Source organism: Canis aureus, chromosome 2 (assembly GCF_053574225.1).
Source record: "Canis aureus isolate CA01 chromosome 2, VMU_Caureus_v.1.0, whole genome shotgun sequence".
In the NCBI taxonomy this organism is placed as follows: domain Eukaryota; kingdom Metazoa; phylum Chordata; class Mammalia; order Carnivora; family Canidae; genus Canis; species Canis aureus.
In genome coordinates, this window is record NC_135612.1 from 55,146,628 (window position 1) to 55,168,495 (window position 21,868).

Here is a 21,868-nt window from a genome sequence, read left to right on the forward strand (position 1 = left end):
GACAATATAATCCTAGTAGGGGGCTTTAACACCCCACTTAAATCAGTGGATAGATCATCCAGACAGAAAATCAATAAGGGAACATTGGCCTTAAACGGCACATTAGACCAGATGAACTTAATAGATACAATACAGAACATTTCATCCAAAAGCAGCAAGATTTGTGTTCTTCTCAAGTGTTGTACATGCAGCATTCTCCAGGACAGATCATGTTAGGCCACAAAAGAAATCTCCGTGTTTTCAGGAAGATTGAGATTGGAGCAACCATCTTTTCTGATCACAGTGGTATAAACTAGAAATCAATTATAAGAAGAATATTGAGGGAAAAAAACACAAAAATTTGGAGAATGCTACTAAACAACCAATGGGCCACCAGAGAAATCAAAGGAGAAATTTTTTAAAATGCTAAGGAATAGGGATCCCTGGGTAGCTCAGCGGTTTGACACCTGCCTTTGGCCCAGGGCGCGATCCTGGAGTCCCGGGATTGAGTCCCGCGTCGGGCTCCCAGCGTGGAGCCTGCTTCTCCCTCCTCCTGTGTCTCTCTGCCTCTCTCTCTCTTTCTGCCTCTCATGAATAAATAAATAAAATCTTTAAAAACAAAAACAAAAAAACCTCCCAACAACAGAGTCCAGGACCAGATGGCTTCACTGGTGATATCTCCTAAACACTGAATAAAGAATTAATACCAGAGTATTAAGAGTTCTCCAACTCTTCCAAAAAAACAGAAGAGGAAAAAAAAAAAAAAAAAAAGAGGAGGGAACTCTTCCATACTCAATTTATGAGACCAGCATTACCATAGTACCAACCCAGACAAGCAGGCCATGAAATAGTAAAATGACAGGCCAATATCCCTGATGAACATAGATGTAAAAATCCTCAACAAAATATTAGCAAACTGAATTCAGCAATACATTTAAAGGATCATATAACATTTATTCTGAGGATATAAGCATAGTTCAGTCTACAAATCAACATGATATATGCCACATTAACAAAATGAAAACTAAAAATCCTATGATCATCTTAATAGATATAGAAAAAGCATTCGATAGAGTGTAACATTCATTTATGATAAAAACTCTCCACAAAGTGGGTATGGGGGAACGTACCTCAATGTAAGAAAGGCCATATATGACAGACTCACAGTTAACACCATACTCGGTAGTGAAAAGTTGAAAGCTTTTCTCCTAAGGTCAGAGACAGGACAAGAATCCCCCTGCCCCCAAACACACACACACACATTCTTTTATTTAACACAGTACTGGAAGTCCTAACCAGAGTAATTAGCAAGAAAAACAAAAGGTATCCAAATTGGAAAGGAAAAGGTAAAACTGTCACTATTTGCAGATAAAATGATACTATATATAGAAAACCCTAAAGGTACCACCAAAAAAGCTTACTGGAACTAATAAACCAATTCACTAAAGTTACAGGATGCAAAAATCAATATACAAAAAATCCATTGCATTTCTATACACTAATAATGACCTATCCAAAAGAAAAATAAATCCCATTTATAATTGCTTCAAAAAGAATAAAATATTTAGGAATAAATGACCAAACAGGTAAAAATCCTATACACTGAAAACTGTAAGACATTGATAAAAGAAATTGGAGACTATGCAAATAAATGGGAAAATATATCCTGCTCATGGATCAAAATAATTAATATTGTTAAAATGTCCATACTATATAAAGCAATCTGCAAATTCACTGTAATCCCTATCAAAATTCCAATGACATTTTTCACAGAACTAGAGCGAATAATCGTAAAAACTTATATGAAATCACAAAAGAAAAAAAAAAAAAAAAAAAAGAAATCACAAAAGACCCTGAATAGCCAAAGCAATCTTGAGAAATAAGAACAAAGCTAGAAGTATTACGCTTCCTGATTTCAAATTATACTACAAACCTATAGTAATCAAAATAGCATGGTCTGGAATGAAAACAGACACATAGATCAATGGAATAGATTAGAGAGCCCAGAAATAAATCCACGTTTACATAGTCAATTAATCTACAACAAAAGAGGCTAGACTATGAAATGGGGAAAGGACAGTTTTTTTTTAAATAAATGGTTGTTAGGAGAACTGGACCATTATCTTAACCATATACAAAAACTAACTCAAAATGCATTAAAGACTTGTATGTAAGACCTGAAAGCATAAAACTAGAAGAACGCAGAAGTAGCAAGCTCCTTGACACTGGTTTCAGTGATTTTCTTTTTTTGGGTGGATCGAGCTCCAAAAGCAAAGGCATAGAAGCAAAAATCAACAGATGAGACTACATCAAACTAAAAAGCTTCTGCGCAGTGAAGGAAGCCATCAATACAGTGAAGAGTTAACCTGTTGAATGGGAGAAGATATTTGTTAATCATAGATTTGATAAGAGTTAATATCCAAAATACATAAAGAATTCATACAACTAAATAACCAAAAAACTGATTAAGAATTGGGTGGAGGATCTGAATAAACATTTTGTTCAAAGAAGACAGATGCCCAACAGACACATGAGAAGATGCTTAACATCACTAATCCTCAAGGAAATTCAGGTCAAAATCACAGATCTCACTTTGCACCTGTCAGAATGGCCAAAATAAAAAATACAAGAAACTGTAAATGCTGATGAGGGTGTAGAGAAAAGGGAACCTTCATCATTATTGGTAGGAATGCAAACAGGTGCAGTACTGTGGAAAACAGTAAGGAGTTTGCTCAAAAAAGTTAAAAATAGAATTACCATATGACCCAGTAATTCTACTACTATTTACCCAAAGAATGCAAAAACGTGAATTCAAAAAGATAGTATGCACCTCTGTGTTTACTGCAGCATTATTTACAATAGCCAAATTATGGAAGTAACACAAGCGTCCATTGATAGGTAAATGGATACAAGAGATGTTTTACATATATACATATTATAATGTATATATTCATTCCATACTGTATATATATACACACACATATACCTACTATATATAATACATATATGTGTATATATTCCATAGTATGTGTGTATACATACACACACACACAAACATAGATGTGTGCGCACACAATGGAATATTATTCAGCCATAAAAAGAATGAAATGTTGCCATTAGAGAAAGATAAGTGAAATCTAAACAACAAAACAAATAAAATGAAATTAAACCTAGACTGGGGATCCCTAGGTGGCTCAGTGGTTTGGCACCTGCCTTCAAGCCAGGGCGTGATCCTGGAGACCCAGGATCAAGTCCCACATCTGGCTCCCTCCATGGAGCCTGCTTCTCCCTCTGCCTGTGTCTCTGCCTCTCTCTCTCTCTGTGTCTGTCATGAATAAATAAATAAAATCTTTAAAAAACACACACAAAAAAACCTAGACTCCTAAATACAGAGAACAGAGTGGTGGCAAACAGGGAAAGGGGGTTGGGGCTGGATGCCAAATTGGTGAAGGGGATCCCAAGGCACAGACGTATGGTTATAACAAAAGTACATCATGGGAAATAGAGTCAAATAATACAGTTGACCCTTGAACCATGCAGGGCTTAGGGCACTGACCCTTCATGAAGTTGAAAATCCATGTAGAACTTTTGACTCCTCAGAAATTTGAGTATTAACAGCCTACTGTAGATTGGAAGCCCTGTTGATAATATATAACCAGTCATTTAACATACGGTATATTATATATGGATGAGCTGATTGTATTGTTATTAATATTAATTTTGTATGGTAACACATAACTAGACTTGCTGTGATCAGTTTGCAATGTGTACAAATGTCAAATCACTATGTTTAACACATGAAACTAATAGAATATTATATGTCAACTATATTTCATTTAAAAAGACTGAGTTCACCCAAAAGCATAAGATACCTAGGAATAAACCTAACCAAAGAGGTAAAGGATCTATACCCTAAAAACTATAGAACACTTCTGAAAGAAATTGAGGAAGACACAAAGAGATGGAAAAATATTCCATGCTCATGGATTGGCAAAATTAATATTGTGAAAATGTCAATGTTACCCAGGGCAATTTACACGTTTAATGCAATCCCTATCAAAATACCATGGACTTTCTTCAGAGAGTTAGAACAAATTATTTTAAGATTTGTGTGGAATCAGAAAAGACCCCGAATAGCCAGGGGAATTTTAAAAAAATTAAAATAGCTGGGGGCATCACAATGCCAGATTTCAGGTTGTACTACAAAGCTGTGGTCATCAAGACAGTGTGGTACTGGCACAAAAACAGACACATAGGGGATCCCTGGGTGGCTCAGCGGTTTAGCGCCTGCCTTTGGCCCAGGGCATGATCCTGGAGTCCCGGGATCGAGTCCCACGTTGGGCTCCTGGTGTGGAGCCTGCTTCTCCCTCCTCCTGTGTCTCTGCCTCTCTCTCTCTCTCTCTCTATGCCTATCATAAATAAATAAATAAATAAATAAATAAATAAATAAATAAATAAATAATAAATCTTAAAAAAAAAAAAAAACAGACACATAGATCAATGGAACAGAATAGAGAAACCAGAAGTGGACCCTGAACTTTATGGTCAACTAATATTCGATAAAGGAGGAAAGACTATCCATTGGAAGAAAGACAGCCTTTTCAATAAATGGTGCTGGGAAAATTGGACATCCACATGCAGAAGAATGAGACTAGACCACTCTCTTTCACCATACACAAAGATAAACTCAAAATGGATGAAAGATCTAAATGTGAGACAAGATTCCATCAAAATCCTAGAGGAGAACACAGGCAACACCCTTTTTGAACTTGGCCACAGTAACTTCTTGCAAGATACATCCTGAAGGCAAAAGAAACAAAAGCAAAAATGAACTATTGGGACTTCATCAAGATAAGAAGCTTTTGCACAGCAAAGGATACAGTCAACAAAACTCAAAGACAACCTACAGAATGGGAGAAGATATTTGCAAATGACGTATCAGATAAAGGGCTAGTTTCCAAGATCTATAAAGGACTTCTTAAACTCAACACCAAAGAAGCAAACAATCCAATCATGAAATGGGCAAAAGACATGAACAGAAATCTCACAGAGGAAGACATAGACATGGCCAACATGCACATGAGAAAATGCTCTGCATCACTTGCCATCAGGAAAATACAAATCAAAACCACGATGAGATACCACCTCACACCAGTGAGAATGGGGAAAATTAACAAGGCAGGAAACCACAAATGTCGGAGAGGATGCGGAGAAAAGGGAACCCTCTTACACTGTTGGTGGGAATGTGAACTGGTGCAGCCACTCTGGAAAACTGTGTGGAGGTTCCTCAAAGAGTTAAAAATAGACCTGCCCTACGACCCAGCAATTGCACTGTTGGGGATTTACCCCAAAGATACAGATGCAATGAAACGCCGGGACACCTGCACCCCGATGTTTCTAGCAGCAATGGCCACAATAGCCAAACTGTGGAAGGAGCCTCGGTGTCCATCGAAAGATGAATGGATAAAGAAGATGTGGTCTATGTATACAATGGAATATTACTCAGCCATTAGAAATGACAAATACCCACCATTTGCTTCAACGTGGATGGAACTGGAGGGTATGATGCTGAGTGAAGTAAGTCAATCGGAGAAGGACAAACATTATATGTTCTCATTCATTTGGGGAATATAAATAATAGTGAAAGGGAATATAAGGGAAGGGAGAAGAAATGTGTGGGAAATATCAGAAAGGGAGACAGAACATAAAGACTCCTAACTCTGGGAAACTAACTAAGGGTGGTGGAAGGGGAGGAGGGCGGGGGGTGGGGGTGAATGGGTGACGGGCACGGGGGGAGGGGGCACTTGACGGGATGAGCACTGGGTGTTATTCTGTATGTTGGTAAATTGAACACCAATAAAAAATAAATTTATTAAAAAAATGAAATGAACAGTTTAGAAATGGGCTTAATAATATGTTAGATTCTTTAAAAAAAAATGTTAGGTTCTTTAAAGTCCTCTCCAGTATGATATTATTTGTTCAGAAAAGTTCATGCTCTCTCTTTATTACTTTATCTTCCTGTAGAAATAGTTTTAAAAACTTTGGATTAGCAGATTCTAATTTTTACTGAAGAGACTAAGAAAAGGACTAACTAAATCAGAAAACTCTAGCTGGTGAAATCTGCAGTTAAGCATAGATTTTATTATTGGTAAAAGTGAAGAGGAAACACTACAGATGTATGATTAAATTATTAGGATGTTTTTTCAAAAGCACATACAATAAATATGTTTACATTTAAAAAAAATACTGAGTTATCTTTCTGGTAACTGTAGAAGTTTTGTTGTGATATGTATAGGCAGTCAAAGATTACACTGCCCGGTATATATGGAATATGTTCTATAGATAAGTATCAGGTGGTTTATTAATAAAATTACAGTTGACCCTTAAACATCACGGGTTCTTATACGTGGATTCTTTTCAATAAATACAGTAGTATAAATGGATTTTCTCTTCCTTATGATCTTTTTAGTAGCATTTTCTTTTCCCTAGTGTACTTTATTGTGAGGATACATTAAATAACACATATAGCATATAAAATCTGTGTTAGTTGACTGGTTATGTTATCGACAAGGCTTCTTGGTCTACAGTACGTAAGTTTCTGGGTAGTAAAAAGTTGTATGTAGATTTTTGACTGCACAGAGGGTTGGCACTCTTAACCCTTGCCTTGTTCAAGGTTAGCTGCATGGTTATTTCTCTGGATTTTGTGATGATTATCATCTTTTTAAGTTTGTAATTTGCTACAATTTCTTTCCTCCTTCCAAATACGTATTCTTTTTTTACATAAAAAAAGTAAATAATAGCTACAAATGATTGACCATCTCCTTTCTGTCGGGCTCTGTGCAGGATTCTTGATTCTCTTCTCTCACGTAGCCCTCAGGAGGGTTCTCCCAGATGGGGAGGAGGGAGACTCAGGAGGTTCAGTCATGGGCGCAGGGTCCCAGAGCTGCCCTGGCATGTATCCCACGCTGGTCCTCACCCTGGAAGGGAAGGCACAGCTATGCATATTCATGGTCCCAAGTAGCATGGTTACAGAAGGTGTTTATTTGTCTTTATGCTTTTTAATATTTCCCTCCTCCTTTTTCTTGAATTAGTATTTGTTACTTTTATCATCAAATGAAAACCACATTTAAATAAGTTAATACAATAACTCAAGATTGTATTAGATTTTTTTGTAGTGTTTACATTAATCAGTCTTTTTTTTTTTCCCCTACCCATAAAGGGCTTGTAACTCAATATTCACGGCATTAGAGAAAAGTCAAGAAGCAATTGAAATTACAAGTGAAGACCGCGTTATACAGGTTGGTTATTTTGGAAGTTCATTTTTCTGAATTTCTGGTATTGCTTTAGCATTAAACCCTTCCAGTCTGATGTTTTTTTTTTCTTTTGGAAGTTCAAGAGACCAAGTTTTTCTTAGAGAATCATCAGAACAAAATCTGTAAAATACGTAATTTAAAATAAGTTCCTTTTAAATAAGTAAAGCTACTAATAGTTATTTATGGTGCCAGAAAATATTCTGTGGAAATACCACATTTGCATTTATTATTATTTACTTTTTTGTTTATTTAGCAAGAGGAGGCTTTTATCCAAAGGGATTACCACAGGAGCAGGAGGAGGCTCTCACCCTAAGGTCTTCAAGCTCTAGCCTTTCTCATTGTTTTTGAAGATAGTTTACACCTATAGAAATGTATTAGAAACTACTCAGAATTGCCAGAATAACCTAGTAGTTGCTGAACAAATGACTCATTATTAGCAAAGAGGATTCATAAAAGCAGCTTAAGATAATATAGCTTGTACTTTTAGATTACAAAAGAGGGCTTGTGCCAAGGAAATACTCCTTTTGTCTGAGATCAGCTCCACTTTGCTGTCTCTCCTAAGCACTCTAGCTCTTCACTTTAACTTGCAACATGCTTGGTAAAGAGCTGCTGATCCCGGCTTTCAGGAGTCGGTGCCCAGAGAGGCAGCTGGCCGGCATTGAGAGCGCAGGCTGGTGGCAGGCAACTGCCACACCTTCCTAGCTGAGCATCATAGGGCAAGTTACTTTGTCTCCCTAAATGTGCTCTCTGAGCTGTACAGACAAGAATGATACTCCTACAACAACCTGTCTTTTGTCAGGATGTTGTAAGTGGGTGAGTGCGTGTGGAGTGCTTACTAGTGTCTAGCAAGGAAAACAGAACCTAAGTGGTATCAGTCATTGCTTTATCATCACCGCTATTTTATTATTGCTATTATTAGCACATGCACAGCTTTCCTGTACATTTTCTTCTAGTCTTGTGGTCCTCTCTGAAATTTAGCCATACAGCCTTCCATCAGTAAGTACTTCCCAGTTCATAGCCTGCTTTCCCAGCACACGATTCATGTGTATCACTTGAGAGTGGCGACCTAGGGGTTTCATTCCCATTGAACAGATACGCGGATTGAGACTTAGAGGGGGTTGAGTGACTTGCTGGAGGGGAGCCTGGGTGCTTTGCACTTCAGTCTACTACTTCATTCTACTGTGTCATAATCTGAGAAGTGCTCCTATAGCAGTTCAAGCCGGTATTCATGTGGCTTCTTCCTCTTTGGATGTTCAAGGGGATTGGACCAGTTCCTCTCTGGGGCCTCAGGGACCATGACAGAACCCCAGTCAAGTCCCTGGGGTAGAGGCTTCTCTGGACCCCAGGGATCTCCAGGGGTTATGCTCTGCGACTTCAAAACTGTCACAGTGAGCTCCAAGCTCCTGAGCTTTCTGGGTGGAAAACATAATGGCTTAGGGTAAATACTCTGGATTGTCCTCTTCCCAGATTCTCTTTTAATGTGCTTGATGTTGTTTCTCTTGTCTCCCCCCAGTATGCAAATCCTGCATTTGAAACAACCATGGGCTATCAGTCAGGTGAATTAATAGGAAAGGAGTTAGCAGAAGTGCCTATAAATGAAAAAAAGGCTGATTTGCTCGATACTATAAATTCATGCATCAGGATAGGCAAGGTAAGTAAGAGGGTTAGTACCTTTTTTACTTTCTGTAACAAAGAGGAAAGGAAGGTGTTTGCCAAGCATCACCTGGGCGGGATAATCTGCATCTCACCCTTCACTGAGGCCCAGGGAAGTGCCGATAGTGTTGGTCCTGTTATTCCCATTTTGCAGATGAGGAAACTAAGATCAAGGAAGTGGAGGAGACAATCAACTGTTATGCAGAATAGCTTTGATTGACACTTGAAGTCAGTATCTTCATCTTTGTTACAAGTACATTGATCTTTCTAATAATTGATTGTCTAAGTGGTAGATGTTGTCAAGTGGCTTCTTTGGGCAGAGGATTGCCGGTAAAGACCCAAGGTCTCAGAACACACCTGAGCCCAACACATCTGCATCTGTTTGGCCTCTTTTGGAATGTCTTCTATGTGCAGGCACTCTGCTAGATTGTGGTATAGAAAAAAGGGCAAAACATAAACTGCTGCCTTGGGGAACTCCTATTCCAGGGTGTGAACATGACAAGTCACATAATCGTGGTGCTGGAGGGATAGATCGAAGGCAGTCTCAGTCTGAAAGGTTATTTCTCAGCACTGGCTTCTGCCAGCACCTCACTATTACTAGGTTTTCATGTGTGATGACAAGGGAAAGGCTGGGATCCCTGGGTGGCTCAGCGGTTTAGCGCCTGCCTTTGGCCCAGGGCCTGATCTTGGAGTCCCGGGATCGAGTCCCATATTGGGCTCCCTGCATGGAGCCTGCTTCTCCCTCTGCCTGTGTCTCTCCCTCTATCTCTGTGTCTCTCATGAATAAATAAATAAAATCTTTAAAAAACAAACAAACAAGGGAAAGGCTATTGCTTTCCATAGTCTTTTCTGCTAGGCTCTTTTTAACTTCTGAAAGTTGGTGAGAGACTATTAATCTGATCATTCAGAATACTTGAAACACTGGTGACCTGCTTTCTTGCCCGCTCCCCCACCCCATAGCCCAGCAGAGCAGTCTGCCATGAGGGGCTGAAGGGCTCTGCAGAGCCTATACCCTACTTTACGTGGGCCCCTTAAGACACCATTTTTGGGTTGTGTCCCTTTGTTCTGTGGCTCTGAGCACACCAGTTTGCCTTGTGAAAACAAGGAAAGGGCAGGCTGGCTGTGAGGGCCCAATGACATACTCCCAGGGGAATGATAAAAATGGGCACTACTTGAATCCCATTCTGCCTTCAACTTTTCTGTCACGGATGATGATTTTCTTACTGGAAAGAGTGGCAGGTCCTCTGGAGAGAGCAGGGAAGACTGAGACGAATGAAGAGCCCCTCAGGCGCTCAGGCATACTGCCTGGGCTGGACCCCGGGTTCCCTCACTCTGAGAGAGGGGGCATCCTCAGAAGGCAGTGACCAAAGAGCAGCCCTGGCGGGGCTTTACCAGGGCCTTCCCAATCCTGACACTGAGGTCCCAGGCTGCCTCTGGGTCAGCCAGTGGTTCTGTTGTGAGGGTCAGCCAGGCATGAGCCAGAGATTATGGCCCTCGTACGCCTTGATCTGGCAACACGAACACTGAGGAGAGCAAGTAGAGAATGGGAGGGGCCAGTTAGTGGGTTAGCGTGAGGCCTTGAGATCCATCCCAATCTGTGTGAGCAACATCTCACCTCCTAACTAATGTCACTGGTGCCAGGTACAAAGGGGCCTCAAACTTGAACAACAGGAGACCTGTTCTCTAAAACCTGTTTATTGTGAGCACAGAATATGAAAGATTATCATATAATTGACCTCAGCATCACTTCATTGGGAGCATGGTTATTTATTTGTGTGTTTTGGAGTTCCTGGGGAGAGCAGAAGAACAGCCATTTGTCCTTGGTTTGCTGACAACGCTGCAGCAGGACAGGCTATTTAGTTGGATAATTTTTGTGAAATGAAACGATATATGGCCTTCATGATTGAGTTTCCCTATGGAGGGAGAAGAAGCACTTGCTAAGGGGTCAGCCAGCCCTGGAAGACAGAGTCACTGGGCTCAGTGGAGAGAGCTCAGACATGCCCTGGGAACCAGAACAGGGACTCAGGAAGTGGTTTGGTAATGGAAAGAGGGCAGCTTCAAAGGGCCAGATTCTAGATGTGCCAGTTGGGGACAGAGAAGAAATTCTGATGATGTTCACACAGAGAGTATGGCAAACATAGCTCTCCACAAACCCCTCTACCTATTGTTCTCAGCCTCAGCCTCCATGCTCATGCTTCTTTGCATCCCCGCCCGTATACATCCTTCCCAATTCCCTCCCTTTCCTCGTCCCCAAGACTTCTCTAGCAGGGCTCTAGAACTCACACTCTCCTCTTCTCACATGCCTGAGCCTTCTATGGGCTCTTCCCTTGGAAATTGTGTCTTGTAGGCACTAGAACATGTTGGCTGCTCAATGCCTACGTATAATCATGACATTTGGCTGCAGAGCCCTCTAGCTTTTCGAAACTTGGAGCTCCTATGGTTCCTCACAGGCTCCCCTCCTCTCCTGATCTTTCTTCCACCATTCCTCCCAGGTTTACCAGGGTTCTTCGTCCCTGCCGTATTTCTCAGAAATCTCGCTTGGTGAGGCACTTTGCTGCTCTGCATACATGGCCCACGCCTTCCCATTTTCAGCCTCAGCTTCTCACCAGGGTCTCATACAACTTCCCTCCATCATCTTGAAATCACCTTGTCTAACAATTTTTCCCTCATCCCTCGTTAACCAAAATATCCATCCTCTCCAGCCCCTGTTATCTCTGCTCGTTGGTTGGCCTCCCACTTGCCTCATTCCTAGAATGGTTTTGGTTCCTCTCCACCCATCAGTGTCCAGTCCATTGCTAAGCCATGATGTCTGTTACATCCCTGCATCTCAGTGTCTGTTGCCTGGACCTGACCTTGTGTGGGGCCTTCTTGCCACCCTTGGACTGTGGTGGCCGAATCCCGTCAGGGCCATTTTCTGGAGATCTCTGGTCAGCGCTTCCTATGCTCCCAAGTGGTTAGTCTGATCACACTGCTCCCTGGGCCTGGAGTGCAATCCCTAGGCCTAGCTACAAGGATTCTACAGACTGACCTTGGCCTCCCAATTCCATTTGGCTGAACAGGAGCCCCAGTGTCCCTTGACTGACTGTGTGCTGGCACTGTGCAAGCCCTGGGGATGACTGGGCACCCAGAGGGGCTGTCTCAGTAGTCCGAGAAGCCCAACTCAGTGCTTGGCCTGCCCCAGAACAGCAGCGGGGCATGGGTCTTCATATGGTTCTGAGGGGAGCATGGCCCAGAGAAGCCTGTGCAAAACCACCTGGGCTGGAACTGAATGGCCATTTACTGAATGTTTGCTATGTGTCAGGACTCGGCCAAGAATTTCTGTATGTTACCAGATGTAATCTTTAGGAGTGCGTTCTGAGGTAGTACTATGTTATTCCAGGAACTACAACTCGTATATTTCTGATAGGTCAATATTTTTGATAAGAACTATGATCTGTGATAAGTAAATATTTTTGCTTCTGTTAATGACTGGAGAACTCTCAGGCAAAAGTGTTCTCGAAGCAGAGACACTGACTAAATCACTTTGTTCCTCAGCTGGACCATTCAACACTGGCTGAACTGGCTTCCTATTCCTCTCCTTGGGATCTGGCAGCTGCACATGTCTATCCAGAAAGGATTAGCGGAGAAAATCCTGCAGATATATTTTAAAGTTCTGACTGATGGATGGATTGAATTAGTCTCCCATTTTTCTCTCTCTTTTCTATAAAAACTCTATAGAATTATTCTCTCTTGAGAATAATTGAGAATTCACCCATTAAAGTCTGCAATTCACTGGTGTTTGGTCTATTCACAGAGTTTTGTAAATGTCACCACAATCAATTTCCTACATTTCTGTTGGTAGTGAGCTTTGGCAGTAAGTCTGTAGCTATCTGCTGAAGCCTCCTGCGAGGATACACAGGCTGCAGATACAGAAGGCAGGCGGTAGCTTCCTGTCTAGTGACCTCTGTTTAGCTCTTGCCTGGCACAGGCCAGTCTCCCCTCAGAACTATGGTGTGTGAGACCCTCACCTTCCTTCTGCTCCGGAGGTCCATAAGCATGGAGCTGGACTCTCAGGCTGTCTTTTCCTTCAGTCCTTTCCTGAGGACGGTGTGTTCAGAAGTACACTGGGGAGCATCAGAAACCATCCTTTGCTTCTGTCAGAATGTCCTGGCTTCTGCTGAATCCACTTTCTCAGAGGAGCCTGAGAGGAGATTCTCTTGTTGGCATTTGCATGCAGGTTGCCAGGCCATAAGCATGGAAGATTTCAGAATGGACCCTTTGTAAGGGTCTGGACAGATGTGAGCTAAGCCACCAAGGCTGCCACGGTGGTCTGTTTCCTGCCTGGGTCAGCCCTAGGTCCTGAGGGATCTAGAAGGTCAGAAGGGTTAGGGGTCACCCTAAGAGTTGAGTGTCCTACAGTAAATCCTCAAGCTATTTATAGCTTAAGGACCTTGGTGACCCTTGCAGGAATTCAGAACCTTTTAGGTAATGACAAAACCCCACTCCATTCCAGACTTCTCTGCACCACCCCAAGAGTAGGGTTGCCACCTGCAGTCCCCGTTCTCGCTGGGGTCATGGCCCATACACAACTGCTCTCCCAGACTGCAGATTCATTCTAAGAGGATCTGTGCATGTTCTGACTGGCCGTGAGAGCACAGCTGATGTCGCTGCAGCCCTGGCTTTTAAGGTCTCCAATCTGTTCTACCTGAGCCCAGACTTGGCTGTCATCTTCATCCACTTCCCTGCAGAGGGACTGGAATCCCCACATGTCCCAGAGGATGGTAGTAGGCCACTGTGCTAGTGGCAGCAGAGTGGCCCCTTCTCTGCCCCAGTCCTGAGGTTCTCCCATCAGGGGAGCAGAGACCATGCTGCTCCTCCCCTGCAGCACGCGGGTGAGAGCCAGGACAGTCTGAGGAACCTGTGTGCTGCAGCCAGGGACCATTCTTCATTCCGAGGCCAGGCCCTCTTGCCAGAGGACAGCTCCTGAAAACCTGTGACCACTCCTACCATGGCCAGCTGGTGTTTGTCCCCCATGCAGGAAGAGATGGACTTGGGGAAAACAGATTGCCCAATGTTGTGTTTGGGGTTGGGATCATTTTTTTGTCTGAATTGCTTTAGCCACGGTAAGTGAATCAGAACCTCACATAGAAGATGTTCTTGGGTTTATGTTTTGAACGCACAGTATAATGATGCTTACATTCCATTTATAGGAGTGGCAAGGAATCTACCATGCCAAAAAGAAAAATGGAGATAATGTGCAACAAAATGTGAAGATAATACCTGTCATTGGACAGGGAGGGTAAGTGGAAAATCCAGGTACTCCAGTCAACATACCATGCTTGGCTTAGGGCAGAATTTGCTCTGAATACTTCAGTAGGTTAAGAACTGCATGCAGAAATTTTTTTTTTTTAATTTTTATTTATTTATGATAGTCACATACAGAGAGAGAGAGAGAGAGAGGCAGAGACACAGGCAGAGGGAGAAGCAGGCTCCATGCACCAGGAGCCTGACGTGGGATTCGATCCCGGGTCTCCAGGATCGCGCCCTGGGCCAAAGGCAGGCGCCAAACCGCTGCGCCACCCAGGGATCCCTGCATGCAGAAATTTAAAAGGAAGACTTGTCACAAGGTCAAGTGTCATCAAAGAAACCACCTTCCAGGGTAGAGCGTCCTCATGGCTACAGCCCGACCTCCCCAGCTCGTGACCCAGGGCCACCAGGCTCCAGACAATTGTGCTTCTGCTGCATGGACACAAGAGAGACTACAGTATTTCAGTTAGAATGCCACAGTAAAAAAAAATAAAAATAAAAATAAAAAAAATAAAAAAAAAAAAAGAATGCCACAGTATTATGCCATGTGGCAAGAACACTAACTGCTGGATTCTCTATATTTAAAAGATTTTTATCTAATTTGAAAGACTATGTATTATTTCTCTGTAGATCTATCAAATTAGATAAAGGTATTTAAGTCATTACCATTTATAGCAACTCTCATATAAAACAGATGTGACTACAGATGGCAAAGTATTATATATCAGGAGCCTAAAAATGTCATATGGTTTGCCTCAGAATATATCTTAAATAATATGAACAGTGGGAAATTATAAATCTGAATTGTAGGATACCCAACAGTAAAATATGCAACCATCAGAAATGATGATCATAGAAAATTAAATGGTAAGGAAAAAAATGCTTAAGGTAAACACAAAAATCAAAATGTGAAATCATACCTAGAATATAATCTCTATCCTGAAAATAAAAGAAGGAAACACAAGACCAGGAGGGAATGTGGCCATGGTGGTTACAGCAGCTGCGGCTGCTTCTCGAGCCCTCCCTCCATGGGCAGGCTTGGTGCCTGGTAGATGTCACTTTGTTTCCTCATCAACACACACTGTGGCGTCAGTATTGTGATCATCTCCGTTTTACAGATGAGGAAACTGAGGCCTGAGGTGGGAGGTTTCACCAGCAGGGGGTGGAGCAGGGCTGCCATGCTGACCACAGGGCCCCCGTGCTTGGTCGCCCATGAGTGATGGTCTCAGGGAGGCGGGTCTATGTGGGCTCCCTGTTCCAATTCTTTGCCTTTTTATGTCGTCCTCCAAGTTTTTTTGGGATAAGTCTAGGGATTTGATGATCTGGGGGGAGAATTGGAAAAGTGGAAGGCCCAGTGAGTAGTGAGGAGTTCCGCCTGCAGCTTCTGAGATGAGCCCTGAGTGCCTGGTCGAGGACTCTTCCCCGCCTCTTGCCAGTGAGCTCGGTATGGCCATAGTGCCACCTTAGTGGCAGGGAGCACAATATTGGCTGGAACCTTAGGAGGAATGTAGATACAAAGGGCTGTGAAAATGAAAACATGCCAAGGAATGAAAGGCTTTTGGTTGGTTAGCATGCAGTCCGTTGTTTAAAACACTGGTATTTTTTATTGTATGTTGTGATAACTTGGAAGAATTGTGTTGTTTTTACTGAAGAGCTCACTTCTTTTCTGCAGAGACACCAGAAGTGGCTCATGGACTCTCACCTGTTTATTGGTGGCCTTGGCCACAAACAATAGAAATGCTCCCCTCAGAGCATTTTGTGTATTGTGAAAGGGAGATGCTCTTTCATAATAAAAATTAGCTGCATTCCTATCAGATTAGAGAGCCAGGAGAGAAATAATGTATTGTTTTCTACTTGCAGAAAAATTAGACACTATGTGTCCATTATCAGAGTGTGCAATGGCAGTAATAAGGTATGTAAAGGGAGCCCTAGGGACTCCAGGGGTGCCCAGCAAGATTTCCCCAATTACGTGACTAGGCAATCAGAACTAATGGCTTCTACATTTATTTTTAGGCTGAGAAAATAACTGAATGTGTTCAGTCTGACACTCATACAGGTATGGTGCTCCATGTCCATTCTTTGGGGTTATCAGGCTGGTGAAAACAACAAAACCAGACCCTTACTCTGCCTAGCTCACCTCATGCACGGGGGCGAGGGGGGAGGTGTATTTTCTTAGCACCATGACAACATGTCTCTCCTAACGCCCCAGGCTGGTTTATGAGCTGATGCACCTGAGCACCTGTGGGCATTCTTACAGGTGTCCTGTCCTGGGGTGGATCTCAGCCTGTGGGGAGAAAACTGATCACCCCAGATGCAGGAACCTTGTAAAGATATGTTGAGTGAGCTGTGACTTGTTGGCCTCACCTGTGCTTTAAGAGGCAACAGTGTTGGGTATCAGACTACAGTATTCAAGCAGGGATATCTCCACCTCCTGATAGTTATCCCCTCCAGCCTATGGGGAGGTAGCTGGACCCTGACAGGCTTGGCTCACCTTGTGTCTGTCCCCTATCATGCTTTGGACGCCGCCTGCTCATCTCCACATCTGTGTTTTTCCCTGCCCCGGCATTGCCTGTTTCCCTCAAGCATATGCCATGGCCTCAGCAAGCCACCTTCCTCACCTGGTGGTTATAGGTGAGGGCCAAGCTGTGCTGGTGCAGAGTTCTTCCAGCTCCACCCAGAGGCGGCTCCATCACACCCTGTGGGTGTTTAACAGCAACCCACCATGCCCAGGCAATGCTCTGGTTGCCCAGCTAGTCTATAGGAGTCTTTAGGGAAAGACTTTGTCTTCCATCCCCTCAGCTGTTGGTGACATACTTTCTGCAGTACCAGAACATTCATTCATTCATTCATTCATTCACTCATTCATTCTAGGAATGGGTCCCATGTGTTTTTCTGAGCATTTACCATGCACAAGACCCCATGCTAAGTGCTTAAATTAAAGCATATTTAATTGAAGCCTTGCAATGACCCAGTAGGGTAAAGATTTTGTGGATGAAGCTCCCTTTTGACAGGTAAGGAAATTGCAGGGCTAAATAATTTGCCCAGGAGAGTCCACCTAGAACCCAGTTAAGCTGGCACTGGAATCCAGATGGCCGGCTCCAAAGCTCTGGAGTATACACCGGGGCAGTTCACTCCAGGATCAGTGAGGCTTTCAGCTGGAATGAAGAGAGACCTGTCGACAGCCAGGGGACACAAGTAATGATAAGCAGTGATCAGTAGTGGCTGGGAAAGGACTGGTGGTGCCATGGTGGCCTAGAGGAGGAGGAGAAAATTCCAGACAGGGAGAGGTGGTCTGGACTAAGGAGAGTGGTGTGAAAGGAAAAGCATTCCAGAAATAAAAACCATAAAAAGAGGAAAAGGTCAGAGTGTGTTCGAGAAAGAGCAGGATTAAATTTTGACTGGTCAGTATGGAAAGGGGAATTGGGCTCATGAGGGATTCCCCCTCAGATGCCAAGTAGGAGATTAGGATTTTCCTCTGTAGGCGGGGGAGCCTGAGGACTTTTGAGCAGGAGAATTGAGTGTCAACATCTGAGTTTAGCTTTGAACTTGGTCTACCTTGGGTGCCTGGAAGAGCCTTGTGGAGATGTCTGGTGGCATATGGAGAGTCCAGGGCCACAGGACATTGCTCCTGATGAGAGTGGGGAGGCAAGCTGACTGAGTACTGTGGGTGGGAGGCCAGCAGTAGCAGACAGTGAGGGGATGTGTAGCCAGCAGGATGTCGAAGTCATTCGTGCCACCAAAATTCCTCGTACCACCACTGCACACCAGGCAGCAGATGTCTGCTGGTGAGAAACCTGCACTCTGTGTTTCATGGGTAGGGGGGTGGGGAAGGTATTATCAGAACTGTGACAAGTTCCAGGTCAGGCAGCGTGGCATGGTGCTTCAGTATATCTTACAGGTACTCTGGGGCTGCCAGGTTGAGCCCATGGATACAGGTGTCCTGAACTACTGGAAAGCCTTCAAGTGCTCCTTGGCATCCGGAGAAGGCGAGCTTCCTCAGGTGGAGGAGGTGGAGAGGCCAGGGAGAAGAGGGCTAACTAGAAGCTGGCTCTTAGGAGTTCAGTGGTCCCAGTGCAGAGCAAATTTGCTCTCAAATGCCTGAACTATTAAGAGTGTCACAGAAAGTTCTCTAAAAGTCTGCAGTGTTCCCAGCAAGTCCTGGCAGACATCCAGTCCGCAGCTTCCCCATCTCCAAAATGGAGCTCATCCCGCTAGAGCACCATGTTCACGTAGCAGTGGAAGCGGCTACTGAATGCTTACCACCCTCACTGCTGTTCCACGGTTCCCTGGGTTTACTGCTAAAGACCTGTTAGGGGAGGCATGGAAGGATCATGTTCTAGGGAACAAGAAGCAGAGAGCTGAAGTCAGAGGGGGTGCTGAGCCCAAGCCCTGGTCTTTGGAGGCCCATGTAGGCTTCTGTCCATTGACAGGCCAGGCGTCTCAGAGCACACTTACTAGGTGTGAGGGCTTGGACTCATGTTTCTTCAGGGCTTGCAGTCTGGCCAGGTATGAACCTGCACTCATCCTCCGTACCCGTGTCTGCCTCTGAAAGCCAGCCACCTCCCTCCCCAGGAGCAGCATCCCAGCAGGTGCAAGCTATTTGAGATTGGTCTACACAGAGTTGTTGGATTTGGGTGGGGAGCCAGGGACCCCAGTGGGGTTGCTGGGGCCAGGAAGGTGGAGGATTTACACAGCGATAGAGTAACCTTAAAACATTCAATACAAATGAAAGCTGCTTCTCTTCCACTTTTGCCACAGCCCGGTCCTTGGTACATGCATTTTGCTTCTCTGCAGCCACATTTTGCCCCATGGGCATAAGCAGCTTCCTCCTGGAAATGTTTCCTCCTCTTGTTGGCTACATCTACACAACCTAACTCATTTGCTCTCAGACGAGAACCTGCCTTTTCTCCTTGGGACCCCTTCTGCCCTGCAAAGCTGTTACTCTGCCTCTTGGTTCACCTACATTTGTTTCCCTGCATCCCAGCCCATTTGTAGACATGGACCATACTTTGTTTGTCTTCACATTGCTAACGCCTGGCAGAGGGCCCAGCATGTGGGAGGTGCCCAGTGAATGTGTGTGGAGTGGCTAAAAGGGAGAAAAAAGAGTGCAGGACCAACCCAGTAGGTTCAGAGCTGTCTTCCCAGGTGGTCGTGTGGATGTGACCTCCACAGAGCTCAGAGGAAGGAGACAGGCCAGGATCTGTGTCTGTCTGGGGGCCAGAAGAGGGGCTTAATTTGAGGGAATGAGAATCTAGAGAGAGCATCATGTTGAGGTAGGAGTGGCGGGGGTGCCAACACAGCCACGTGTGGTCATGGCAGGTGAGGCGAGAGGCAGGTTGTGACAAGCAGCTTGTCCTGTCTTTCACTGCCAGCCATTTATTCTCTCTCTGCAGCGCTCAACATTTTTGAGCAAGGGAGGCACAGAAGCAGAGTGTTCTATGTAGTGGACCTTATATCCAAACAGGGATACACAGGTGCTTGTCGAGCGTCTGTTACATGCAAGGCAGTGCTGGTCCCCCAGGAATAAGAAAGGAAGGCTGTTTCTGCCCTTGTGTCCTCCATAGCTGGGGAGGAAGGTGGACATTGCTGGCTACTGACAGTGTTGAGGGGTGCAGGGAGGCATTAGGGGAACATTCCAAAAGGTTATGATACCCGAAATGCATCTTCACTGCTTCTTCAAAGAGGATAGAGAATTAACCCGGTAAAGAAGGTGGCCTGGGAGGGGTCCATTCCCAAGTGGAGGTAAGCAGTTGGTGCCAAGGCGTAGAAGATTGTGAGAGGAAATAGTTTGTGGTGGCCGGAGAGAGAAGGTCTAGATATCCTAGGACTCTGGGGCCATACTCTGGTCACATCCTAAAAATAATGGTTGACCCATTGAAATGTTTTAATTGGGAGAGTGATCTAGTCAGATTTTTGTTGTAGGAGGATCTGCCCACAGAGAATGGGATGAAAGGGACAAGGTTGGGGACTGTGGGACCAGTGAAGGAGGCTGTTGCTATAATCCAGAGGAGGAGGGAGAGTGCCTGAGCTAGGACAAGGACAGAGCAGGGGTAGACTAAAGATTTATTTAGGAGATAAAATGTGTAGATTCAGCTGGCCAGTTGAGGAAGAGGAAGGGAGAAGCGTATGACTTGTTTCCAACTTTACTGGATCTGGGGGAAGATGAGTACGCTGGGAGTGCCTGAGGGGTGTCCGATGGCGTCTGGCTCTCTGGAGAAGCCTGGGATGAGATAGCAACACAGGAGTTAGTTAAAACTGTGGGAATAAATGAGATCTCCCAAGGAGACATGTTGCTGGGAGGACAAGAAGGGCTAAGAACAGAATCTTGGGAGCCGGAAGGAGGGAACCATGAGGAAGGGGGTTGAAGAATGAGGAAGGGAGAGTAAGAAACGGAAGGAAAATCAGGAGTTTCCAGAAAGAGTGGTCAGTGTGTCTAGTACCATAAGTAAGACCTGAACAGTATCCTTCAGATGTAGCAACAAGGAGGGTCCAGGTGACATGACAAGTTCACTGTCAGTGCCCATGTAAAAGAAAATGTAGCAGATACCCCATGAAGCAGCTTCTTGATGTGGGGAGAGACATGAAGGGCCTGCATTTGGGTCCTGCTGCTGAGCAGGGACTCTAGCTGAGGCAGCCAGGGGAGGGTAGAAAAGATGCAGCCTGCAGGTGGAGAAGGCTCCGCTGGAGCGCCAGCTGCCAGTTTCCTCATGTATGAAATGGGAACAATTTGGAGAGGCTCAGCACCAAGGGTAGCACACAGCAGGGCACAGGAAGGAGGGTCAGCTCTGCCTTGTCATTGGTTGCCATGGGGTCAGTGGGTGAGAGGAGTCAAAGCCAGCCCCTCCTGGAGGCTGGAAGAGGGGGCGCAGCTCACAGGAAGCAGGGGCAGCAGGGAGAAAGATAAACTGTCTTTTGAAGTAGACCCCAAACCAGTGTTCCCTGTACTACGCTTGAAAAGAGAGATATGTTTTTCCCTGGGACATTGTAAAACATGTATTGTAAAAAAAAAAAAAAAAAAATTTACCTTTGGGGCAAGGATGGGTGAGAATCAAAATGTTTTAACCATTTTATTTGATTATGCGGAAGTATAAGAGATTGTTTATGACTGTACGAGGTGGGATATTTTGAGAAAATCCCCCCCCCGCTTAAACTTCATTGGTCAAAGTCTTCATCTCCGGGCACTCTGTTGACTTTTGTGACTTCTTAAATGGTGTTCTAATTCTTAAATTTTGTTATTGAAAAAATTTAGATCTGTAACTTTCCTAATAAATTGTTAAAATTCTTTTGAAGAGGTGATTTATAGTTTGTTTCCACAGATAATCAGTCAGGCAAACATAAAGACAGAAGGAAAAGCTCGCTAGATGTCAGAACTCTTGCTTCTCGAACAAGTGAAGGTAGGTGACAAAGACAGGAGGAGAAAATGCTGAACACATGAATACCAGACATTCTGTCCTCAGTCTGCTCTCCAGGTCACTGCCCACACCAGTTCAGGAGAGGGGAGGGGACCCTCTAGCAACCCGTGTCCATTTCCCCCTCATCCGACTCCTGCCAGGGGGCTCCATTCTCAGCCTTTTGATGGAGTGAGGAAATAAAGAAAAAAACCCTACATTTTACTATCTATTCTATAGTTTATTTTC

The 21,868-nt window shown here is 44.1% G+C and overlaps 1 protein-coding gene across 8 annotated transcripts in view; it reads left to right on the forward strand.

The window, feature by feature from the left end:
- Positions 1-21,868, forward strand: part of PDE8A (phosphodiesterase 8A) — a 157,302-nt gene that overhangs the window by 94,487 nt on the left and 40,947 nt on the right. For 5 of the 8 annotated variants that reach the window (XM_077873460.1, XM_077873446.1, XM_077873399.1 and 2 more), the window contains exons 7-12: positions 7,199-7,277; positions 8,806-8,943; positions 14,135-14,223; positions 16,092-16,143; positions 16,245-16,287; positions 21,548-21,625. In XM_077873460.1, the coding sequence (XP_077729586.1) occupies positions 7,199-7,277; positions 8,806-8,943; positions 14,135-14,223; positions 16,092-16,143; positions 16,245-16,287; positions 21,548-21,625 (479 nt within the window). The remainder of the gene's footprint in view (positions 1-7,198; positions 7,278-8,805; positions 8,944-14,134; positions 14,224-16,091; positions 16,144-16,244; positions 16,288-21,547; positions 21,626-21,868) is intronic. The other 3 variants (XM_077873428.1, XM_077873439.1, XM_077873418.1) reach the window with 2 other exon arrangements.